Genomic DNA, 10,373 nt, shown 5'->3' with positions numbered 1-10,373 from the left:
TGCCATGGCCACGTCAGCAATCTGTGTGCCAGGCCAAGAAACACATAATGGGACACATCTACACGTTGATTCCATTTCGGTTTGATCCGAGGGCCACCAAGACACTCCACATGGATTCATGGGCCCATTGTCATACTCAAACAAAGATAACCGACTCAAGCAACCGCCTTTGGGACATGCAACTGCCACCAGGGGATCATCCATGGCCATTGGATGCCATGGCGGTGGATCCTAGGTCGTCCGACGCCTGGGTGCTCCAATTTTATTATATTATTCTAAAATTAACGCAATTAATTATAACCAATTCTATTCTATATTCTAAAATTAACGCAATTAATTATAACCAATTCTATTCTATTATTCTAAACTTAATGCAATTATTTAATGGTTCATCTTCCATATATGTGTAAGCTTAGAATCGAGGTCAAACCTAACTCTTCTACAATCCATATCTTTAAATTTATCTACAAATCAATGCAATTAATGATTATTATTAATATAGTTTGAATTTGTGTGCTCCAGTTTTAGAACTAATCTATTGGGCACTTTTGAGTTACGACACATTATATAGTATAAATGCTTGTCATTCCGTTTGTTGTCCATCACAAATAATCACAAGTTAATTAGTCAACCACAGTTCCAGAGTAACAAATCTAGCACTAGGACAAGATGAGGAGGGCTAATATGGTTGTGCTCCTTGCAGTTGGTTTCCTCATGATCATCCTGGCTTCCGGTACGGTACCCACTAATTTCCTGTTCTCGTATATATATAGTTCATTGTTTCAGCAACTCGAATATATACACTGAATGATATTAATCTCTATTCTTTCCACTGGTGTTCTTTAATTTACAGATGCTGTAGCCGCCAATAAAAATTGTACGTCTAAAAAGATCCCGGCACGGGGGAAAGCATGTGATCCCAAAACTACTTGCCAGGAAGACGCTAAAAAGGATTTCGACAACGATGGATTTCGATGCCCACATGCGGCTTGCACCGTGCAGGGCCGTTGTGTTGCTGGAAGTTGCCAGCGCATCGTGTGCAAATAGATACCGACTTGGCTATGGTTTGGTGTGAAAACTTTACGGATATTTTTCGATCGTATTCGAGACCGAATTCGTCTAGAAGGGTTCATATATGTCCGTATCTGAGTCCGGATATTCAACATCCGATATCGTATCCGTATCCGAATACTCAAATCGCATATTTACGATGTCGATATCCAATTGTATCTTATACAATATAGTTGACACTATCTGTATTTGAATCCGAATCTGGACAGAAATATGAAAACAAATAAAATATCAGTAATATCCGTCTTTATCTGATCCGTTTTCATCCCTAGCTATGGTGGTAGGAGGAAGCCATGATGTACTATTGTACTGATGACGACATCGATACAGAAATTAAATAAAGTTTCATATTGAATTGCCAAATTATATATGAAGATTGTTTACAAACTTTTGCAAATATATATGATGTAAATATAGGATCTGCTTGGTGCCAGGCGTCTACCACGGAAAGCACGTCACTACCAGTAATCTATTAGAGATGCTATATACATATACCGGTGTAATTGCTGAATAATGACAGGAACAATAAGCACAGAACAGCAGGGACTATATTTACTCCACTACTACAAAGTCCATTTATTTACTCGCAGTATATAGTATTGGCGATCGGTACTTAATTACACACACAAGCAACTAGTTCATGTATGTACTTATTATTAGGTTGTGCCACTGGCCACCACTACATTACACTACCACAAGCAGCTATATAGTTCTTCATATATAACTCATAGACGATATACTATATGAAGATGCATGTTCACTTGATCCATCATCTTTGTTCGGGGCTGTCCTAGCTCTTCAGGGTGCGGCCACGTTCTCCTTGGCGAGCGGCGCGATCTCCTCGCCTTCGATCCCCGGCTCGCCGCCGGCGACCCCCAGGCTGAGCAGCACGTTCTCCCAGTTCTTGGCAGGACCCTGCATTATTTTTGCAAATAAACCACCACAATCAGAAACAGGAGCGAGACGACCCGTGTGATCGACGATCTTGGTGCTCTGTGCTCTGACGGCGTAAGTAAGTACCTTCCAGGAGAGATCCTGGATCATGCAGTTCTTCACCATCTCCTCGTACGCCGGCGTGCCCACCACCTTGATGGCGCGCTTCAAGGTCGTCGCCACTTTCTTGACGTCGGCCGGCTCCACGACGTTGCACTGGGGACGAAGAAAGGACGAAACAAGAATCGCTTTGCTGGTTCAGATTCATACATGTAGAAAAACATCCATGGCAGGGCAGGGTATGTAAGAGCTAGCTAGCCTTACGTCGACGCTGAGGCGGCCCATGTGGAACCCGGTCTTGCCTTCGATGATGGTGTCGACGAGTCCGCCGGTAGACGCGCAAGCGCAGGGCTGCAAGAATCGCCAGACATCAATCACAATCGCATCGAAAGCATTCATCGTCTCTCTCTGTCACTCTCATCAGGATTCAGGATGTTTCTGCTGCTGCAGTGCTCGTACCGTTCCGTATCGCATCCCCTGGAGCTGGATGAGGCCGCAGGGCTCGAAGCGGCTGGTGACGGCGAGCAGGTCGGCGCCGGCCATGATGTGGTGCGCCAGCGCCGCGTTGAACTTCACCACGGCCCGCACCTTGTCCGGGTACTTCTCCTCGGCGCTCATCAGCATGCGCTCGAACTTCTTCTTGCCCGTGCCCTGCATGCATCGCATCGATCAGTCAGGTCAACCACATTGTCCTGCTGATTCCCGTAACACCATGCATGTAGTAGACGGGCGGCGGCGTACCAGCAGAACGATCTGCACGTCCTCCTCCATGAGCTGCGGGATGGCGGCCGCCATGACGTCGGGGCCCTTCTGCTCCTCCAGCCTGCCGATGAACGCCACCAGCGGGATCTTCCGGTCCACCGGGAGCCCGACCTCCGCCTGCAGCGCCTCCTTGTTCAGCGCCTTCGCCTCGACGGCCTGAAACGCACACTTGCCGCGTCAGAACCAGCGCCTGCTGGGGATGAAATTTACACGAGCGGGCCGGCCGGGCCTGCAACAGATTGGCAAAGCGCGCTCGCTCACCGTTGACACGTCGTATTTGACGGCGACGTACTTGTCCTTGCTGGGATCCCACTCGCTGACGTCCATGCCGTTGACGATCCCGGTGATGCCGGTGAGGCGCATGATGTTGTCGAGCTCGCAGCCCCTGGCGATGCCGGAGATGAGCTCCTCCGCGTAGTAGGGGCTCACGGTAAGGACCCTGTCGGCTTCAAGGATCCCGGCCTTCATCCAGTTGATCTTCCGGCCTTCCACGGGCTTCTCATAGCTGCAATTAATTCAAACCAGGTTCAAGTTGAACAGTGGGTTGCCATTCATATGTCACCTTATTATATTAACCCAGCAGCATTGATGGAAAAAAATATTGCAGTTTGCTCATGCATACCCGTCGATGAAATCGAAGGATGACTTGAATCTCTCAGGGAGATTCAGCTCCGAGAAGTCAGAGAAGGCGAATCGGCCCTGGTAGGAGATGTTGTGGATGCAGAAAGCCGTCTAGTGTGTGAAGGTGGCAACAAACAGTCAGTTTCAGAATCAGATGGGGTATACGAACATGGAAACGAAGACAACATTGTTCAAAAAGGCAGAGGAGGAAACTAACTTTTGCGTCCCTGTAGATGCCATTGGACTGGTAGTTGCTCTTGAGGTAGCAAGACAGAGGCCCGGTGTGCCAGTCATTGCAGACGAACACGACGTCCTCCCCTGTATGGATGCAGTACAGCAGTAGCAGTAGTAGTCGGTGTAAAATGTCAGTAGTCTGATGGACCATTTCCTGTGCAGATGCTCAAGTTAAACAGATAACAAGACTGACTGAACCCTTACCGTATGGTCCAGAGAAGTGTGGGTTGTTGTTGAGGCTCAGGATCCTTGGAGCTTCAAGTGCCGCCTGCAGACAACACGCATTTCTCGAGAATTAGCCAAGGATCCAACACAGTGTCAAACTGTCAATGGCAGCATATACTGCAGACAGATGAGATGATCTGAATTCTGAAGTACAAGTACAGTGGAAAGGCATCCTGACCTGGCACAGCAGGCTGAAACGCAGCTGGTTGTCCTTGTAGTCCGTTCCAGCGTCAGGCCCGTAGATCTTCTCCTCGGTCTTTCCCCAAACCTGAAACCAGCGACCAGACGGAAAAAAGCTCACTGAAACTGCTACCAATGGGTGCCTACCATGTTCAGCTACAGATGGGATGGAATTGAATCTCACCCTCTCGAGGAACAGTGGGTGGTCAATGAACACACGGTCGACTCCGCGCTTGTAGCAGTGGAAAAACCTCACCGTCTCGTACCTGTCTCCCATCCTGATCTGCATGCATGCATCGGAGCACAGAAAGAAAGGTTCAGACGATCTTGCGATCGAGATCCATGCATGGAAACTGGATCTGATGGCGTGTGAGTGATCGCAGTGTCTGTAGTACCTCGGACACGACGCTGGTGTCCCAGGCGTCCTTGTACTGGTCGTAGCGGGGAGAGACGACCATGACCCGGTGCCCATTCGCCTGCATGATCGGCCCAACGCACGTCACATACACGATGAGCAAGGAAACATGCATGCAGCAAGAGCACTGAATCCAGGCCACGAGAAGACGACGATCGAAAGCTTACGGCCATTGCAGGTGGGAGGCCGCCGAGGACGTCGCCAAGGCCGCCGGTCTTGCTCCACGGCGCCATCTCGGCGCCGACGAAGACGACGTTCATGCCAGCGGTGGCGCAGACAACGAGGGAAGGGAACCTGCCGCCGCCGCAGCCGCGGCCCCCGCGGCGCTCCTGCTGCTGCCTGGGCGCCGCGCGCGCGCTGGCCCGCATGCTGAGCGGCGTGTCCCCTGCTGCCGCCGATGCCCGGGGCGCCGCCCTCAGGCCCTGCACGCCGCCGCGGCGGAACATGGACGCGTCGGGGACGCCCAGGCCGGCGTGCGTGGCGACGAGCTGCGACGTGGCCAGAGCCGCCATGCTGATGCCTGCAGTGGGAACATGCATGTACATGTACATACACAGAACAAAATTAGAGATTATTCCCGCGGACGGATCTACAGTTATCACTGGAGTAGTTCGATCAGATTCAGAATCTTGAAGTTCAGACACGAGTATACAATAACTGAAGACCTATATTTCCAGTTCAAGTGTGTGGCAGCAGCAGCAAGAGGGATATGAATTCTAACCCTTTTTTTCATGGCACAAAATCTAGCATGGTCCAACAGAGACGACATACTATAAATAAATAAATTAATCAAACAACAGAACACGATCGAAACACACTGATGAGACTGCTAATGGATCGAAGAAACAGGATCTAAACCAAACGCATCACGCATGCGCATCCTGTCAGCTACTAATCAAGGATCCGAAGAGTACGGCATCAGGCGCCCTCATCAAACATACACACGCGCGCCAGGCAGGATTCGGACGAAACTGTGCAGAAGAACGCCAGGATCGGAACGGAACCTGGTCGATGAGATGAGCAGCCCGGCTGATCGATGGAGCAGTACTGTGTGGGGGCGCCCGTTCAAGCAGTAAACTGGCTGGAACTGGCACTGGCAGCGCTTTATTTCTTCTCTTGCTCGGATCCTGTCTGTTGCGTGGCCTCAGCGGTGGACGACGGTGGTGTGCGCCCCGGCCGGGCTCGTGTATTTCTAGCTTGGGGGTGCCGCGCCGTTGCGTGACGCGCTGCTCTCGGTCCTGGCCACGCTCTCCTCCGTCCGCCCGCCCACGATACCCGTGCCGTGCCTTGACCCCGGCGGCCCAGCCTGGGCTGGGCTAACCCGCACACCAGCGCTCGCGTCCAAAGTCCGGCGCACCGCACCGAACGCTTTCGTGCGCTGTCTTGTCTCCACGCACGCACGCCCGCCCGCCTGCGCCGCGCGGCGTTTAATTTGGAAGCATCGCTCGACGCCCACCGGTTCAGTTTGGCTCCTTCTCAGTCTCCAGCTTCGATCGCTTTGATATATGCGTCTGCTTGTTGGGTGGGTTGCCCCGCCGGCGGCTCCTCTCGATCGGTTCTCCGTGCACGGCTCAGCTCGCTCCATCGGATGGACACTCTACGTTTCACTACTCAAGGTCTAGGCAACGTGAACTTGCAAGACGACACGTATTGGGTGCCGCCCAGGCGCCCAGTTGGTGGTGCTCGACACCACATGATGCGATGGGATGCAACCAAGCCCGCATGCTTTTGCAGGCTTGGCGGTGGATCCTGCAAAGCCTAGCAGAGCCCGCATGTCTTTGCGGCAGAGACGTAGCCTGGTTCGACGACGCGTGCTTCACCCAAACTGTGGCGTGCAGAAAACGGACCTGCAGTTCGCGACATTGTTCTTGCCACTACTACACAAACTTTACTGAAGCCGGGCATTTTCGGTTTTCCGCGGCGGGCAAAGCCGTCCGCCGCGGCCTAGAGGCCACAGTAAATCGTGGCTTAACCGCGGCGGGCGGCCTTGCCCGCCGCGGTTAATCGATTTACCGCGGCGGGCGGTGTAACGTGCCCGTCGTGGTAAATATACTTTTACCACAGCGGGCACGTTAGGATGCCCGCTGCGGTTAATCATTTAAAAAAACAAAAAAAACCAGGAGCCCGCCGGCGAGCCCGTTCTCGAGCCCACTGGCGAGCCCACCGGCGACGGATCCGGGCTTCCCACGGCCGCCACCACCTCGCCAGTCGCTCGCAGGGGACCACGCCGACGCCTCCTCGCGGATCCCGCCGCGCCGTGGTGGAGGGAGGCCGTCGCGCCGACGCGTCCTCGCCCGCCGTGGTGGAGGTCCCGGCGTCGTGGCCGTGGTGGATCCCGGCGTCGTGGCCATGGTGGAGATCCACCGCCGGATCCGGTCGCTCCACCGCCAGATCCACGGAGGAGGAGGGTGCAGCCGCCAGATCCATGGGGGAGGAGGTCCCCGCCGCCGGATCCGTGGAGGAAGAGGTCGCCGTCGTCGAATCTGGAGAGAGGAAGAGGGAGGAGTGAGGGAGATGGAGAGAGGAAGAGGGAGATGGAGAGGAAGAGGGAGATGAACTCACTGGATTTGAAACCCTAGCCCCGCGCCGTCGTCGTTCATGGAGGATCCGTGGGGGAGGAGGAGAGCGCAGCCGTCGCCGTCGTCCCGCGCGCGCCGCTGTAGGGGGCGGCGCTATGGAGGAGAGCTGCGCCGAGTAGAGGGAGGCAGAGGGAGAGTGGGGGAGGCGGAGAGCTGAGAGAGAGAGAGTGGGGGAGGCGGGGAGCTGACAGAGAGAGAGTGGGGGAGGCGGCGACGATGGTGCGAGGGCCTCAGTTTATATTGGAGATGGCTATTGGGCCTCCACATTTTAGGTGGCGGGCATTTTAGGACGCTCGCCACGGTAAATCGATTTACCGTGGCGGACGTCTTAAGATGTCCGCCGCGGAAAATAGGGTATTTTTCGTGGCGGACATCTTAAGACGTCCGCCACGTAAATCGATTTACCGTGGCGGGCAAAAAAGCCCGCCGTGGTAAATAAAAAATGCTCGCCTAGGTAAACTGTGGCATTTACCGTGACGGGCAAAAATAGGTGCCCGCCTCGGTGGCCTCCGGGGGGGTGTCGCGCAAAATCATTTGTGTAGTAGTGTGCCGAAGACTCAAACTGCATGGCCAACATGGAGTCGTTGCGAACCGGCGCCTGCGGAGCAGAGATGGGGACGGGAGGTCCTGGAGTCCAGGTCCCGCTGCATCGCCTTCCACGAATGTCAACGTGTCTGGCAGTCTGGCTACAAGAATAGCTTCGTAACTTCATCGACTACCTCTATGAGCGACGACATGATCGATCTTCGGAAGTTCATCGTGTACCTCCGGCTGGGAGATAGGTGACGACATGATTCATGATTGTGGTCAGCACATGAGACGTGCCTCACGCTCGCCGGAGGGCTACGGTAGCGACTAGCGACGATGGTGGGTTGGCGGCACCGGCAAGCTAGGCGGCCAATGCGTGCAATAATCTCTCGTAGCGTCGGCGCTCGGTAGCTATTGGAGAGGGCATGGCGGGTGTATGCAGGATTTCGCAGGCCATGTATGACCGCCCGCTGGGCTTAGCAGGCAGTCTACTACAAACCGCAACATCTAAACAGGTTACCTGCATTGTCTAACAGGTCAATTTTGCGGGGCGGGCAAAGCGGGCCTGCAGGCTGGCCCGTGCCGCTTGCATCCTTATGTCGAGGCTAGCTAGCTACAAGTAATCACCCAAATATGTAGGCCGGATATTTTTTGATCTCGCGCTTCGTTTCGTTCACGTAATGTAATGTGACTTTGATTAGGTAACTTATTCGATGTTTGTTTCTGTCCTCTTTTGATCGAGTCTTACCGTTAAAGCATACTCCCTCGGTCTATGATATAAATAAACAGTATTTCATGTTTCTACGTGAACATGGAACACTGGCTAATCATAGGTACATACAAACGATAATTGCCGAAGCCAAAGAGATATTCTTCGGAAAAGGAAAAGAGATGATGGTACATGCGTCTTTTGTTAACGTCCTTATTCTGTCTGAAAATTTATACGAACTTGTTTATTATACGGGACTCATGGAGTACCGCCCTATACAAAATTGATATAACTACAATCCCAGTGTAATCAAATATCAGTTTGCCGCCATCTCCTGTAACAATGCTCACTTTGCGTTTTCTTTGCCATTTCAGCAACCAACCAACTTATTATTTTCAAAGTTGGACGTACAAAAAGATATTATTAAGACCTATTTGGATCACCTGGACAAGTTGTTAGTCCAACTAAAGTTTATTAGATGACTTAAATTTATTCATGTGATGTTTAGACATATATACTAGACGATACTCCACATGGTGCTGCGGAATTTTGTAGATGGATTCAGATAGTTCTTTTGGATTCATGTAGAAGTGTCGGTAACTATAATTTAACTGAGTATATATAAGAAAATATAATAATGCTTGTGTAAGTTATAGGAATAAGTCATATTCATGAAAATACATCGTTGGGTCAAACATGATAGGAGTACTGATGAGATTTCTTATTGCAATTACAAACTATATTTCTAATTTTAGGTAGTACAGTGCAGTGGGAAGGTTGCACGCATTGTTGACCATATCCAGCGGCGGATCTAAGAAATATTTCAGGAGGGGCTGAATAACACTGCTGCTCGATCTTTCAGAAACGCCTGGCTTTTGGCCAAGGTGATTGGGGAGTGTTAGGGTTCGATACTCGGACCATAAACCAACGCCGATGGTTTTCCCGCCCATCCGACGCCGATGATTTTCCAGTCCATCATAACCCCTCACGCTCGCATTTTTTTCCCAAGATAATTTCGTAACTGACCATCACACGCTCGCATTTGTTTTTTCCCGGGATAATTTCGTAAGTGCCCATTACACGCTCGCATTTTTTCTCTCCATAACAGCATCTCCAAGAGCTCCCTATTTGCCTTCCTAATACTTGGTTTTTAGGAAAATGAGAAAAAATCTCTTTCCAACAGTTTCTAATCCATTCTCCTAATATTTAGGCACTTGGGAAATCTCCTCCCCGCGCGCGTAACTTTGCATGTCTCGTCGGTCACGCTGATTCGCCTTCCTGCGTGGAACCCATCCTGGCGCGCCTTCTTTTGCCGCCGGTCTATCCTTCGCGCGCTCCTTCATTGTTCATGGCGGTTGTATACAGGAAGAAAGCCGCTCCTCCATCGCTCGTCGTCTAGGTCGACGAACGATGCCGCCACGGACGTAGTGACCTGGTACATACTCCGATCTATCATTTTGCCATGGGCTTGCTGTGCTGCCGCCGGCGCCATGGCTTCCTGCCGGCCGCTGCTGCCGCTAGGTTTCCCTTGCCTGCCACTGTCCGTCCGTCCCTATGTTTTGCCGTGGCCGTGCTCTTTTGGATCTGCTGCTACGTTGTTGTATCACTGGATCAAAAGCCGTCCTTATGTGCTTGCCGTGCTAGGTCATGGCCGGATGCCGCCTCTTTGCCAGGCCATGGCAGGCTGCTGCCTTGTGTGCGAGGCCATGGCACCCTGTGGCCGGCCGTGGCTGTCCGCTGGCCGCCAGCTGCTGCCGCTGTGTGTATGGTGCCGCTGTGTGCCTGCTGCCTATGTGTGCTTGTTGCCGAGAGGGTGCCTGGATGTGGCCGACCGATGTGTGCCTCACGATGTGTGCCTGCCGATCTTAGTATTGCGCTAGTGCTTTAGCCAGATAGGCAGATACAATGTAGGAGCGTAATGGTATATGTTGGTACTGAAAGCATATAATTGCCTGCTGCCTAACTGCGTGCTGATTGTCGGCTGGTGCTGCCTACTGCTTATTGCCGATTCCTGCATGGTACTGTGCATTGTTGTTGGCCGCTGCATGGTACTGTT

The 10,373-nt window shown here is 52.2% G+C and overlaps 1 protein-coding gene across 1 annotated transcript; it reads right to left on the bottom strand.

Moving 5' to 3' along the window:
• Window positions 1–1,597: 1,597 nt before the first annotated feature.
• Window positions 1,598–5,663, bottom strand: LOC136526852 (granule-bound starch synthase 1, chloroplastic/amyloplastic-like). The gene is made up of 14 exons (XM_066519424.1): window positions 5,506–5,663; window positions 4,669–5,021; window positions 4,482–4,562; window positions 4,271–4,369; window positions 4,085–4,174; window positions 3,886–3,949; window positions 3,665–3,765; window positions 3,449–3,558; window positions 3,088–3,331; window positions 2,806–2,982; window positions 2,524–2,715; window positions 2,329–2,415; window positions 2,092–2,220; window positions 1,598–1,986 (listed from the first exon to the last, which is right to left on the bottom strand). Exons 2-14 carry the CDS (start codon window positions 5,011–5,013, stop codon window positions 1,870–1,872), a joined length of 1,836 nt encoding a protein of 611 aa, XP_066375521.1. The 5' UTR covers window positions 5,014–5,021; window positions 5,506–5,663; the 3' UTR covers window positions 1,598–1,869.
• Window positions 5,664–10,373: the final 4,710 nt, after the last annotated feature.

Source organism: Miscanthus floridulus, chromosome 19 (genome assembly GCF_019320115.1).
Source record: "Miscanthus floridulus cultivar M001 chromosome 19, ASM1932011v1, whole genome shotgun sequence".
NCBI lineage: Eukaryota > Viridiplantae > Streptophyta > Magnoliopsida > Poales > Poaceae > Miscanthus > Miscanthus floridulus.
The sequence above is the reverse complement of the archived record's forward strand: the minus strand, read 5'-3'. Positions and strand labels throughout refer to the sequence as shown.

Coding starts and splice junctions, on each gene's coding strand:
- LOC136526852 (XM_066519424.1), bottom strand. CDS start 5,013: ATGGCGGCTCTGGCCACGTCGCAGCTCGTCGCCACGCACGCCGGCCTG. Junction 3,766..3,885: donor ACACTTCTCTGGACCATACG/GTAAGGGTTCAG, acceptor GCATCCATACAG/GGGAGGACGTCGTGTTCGTC. Junction 2,221..2,328: donor TGGGCCGCCTCAGCGTCGAC/GTAAGGCTAGCT, acceptor CTTCGTCCCCAG/TGCAACGTCGTGGAGCCGGC.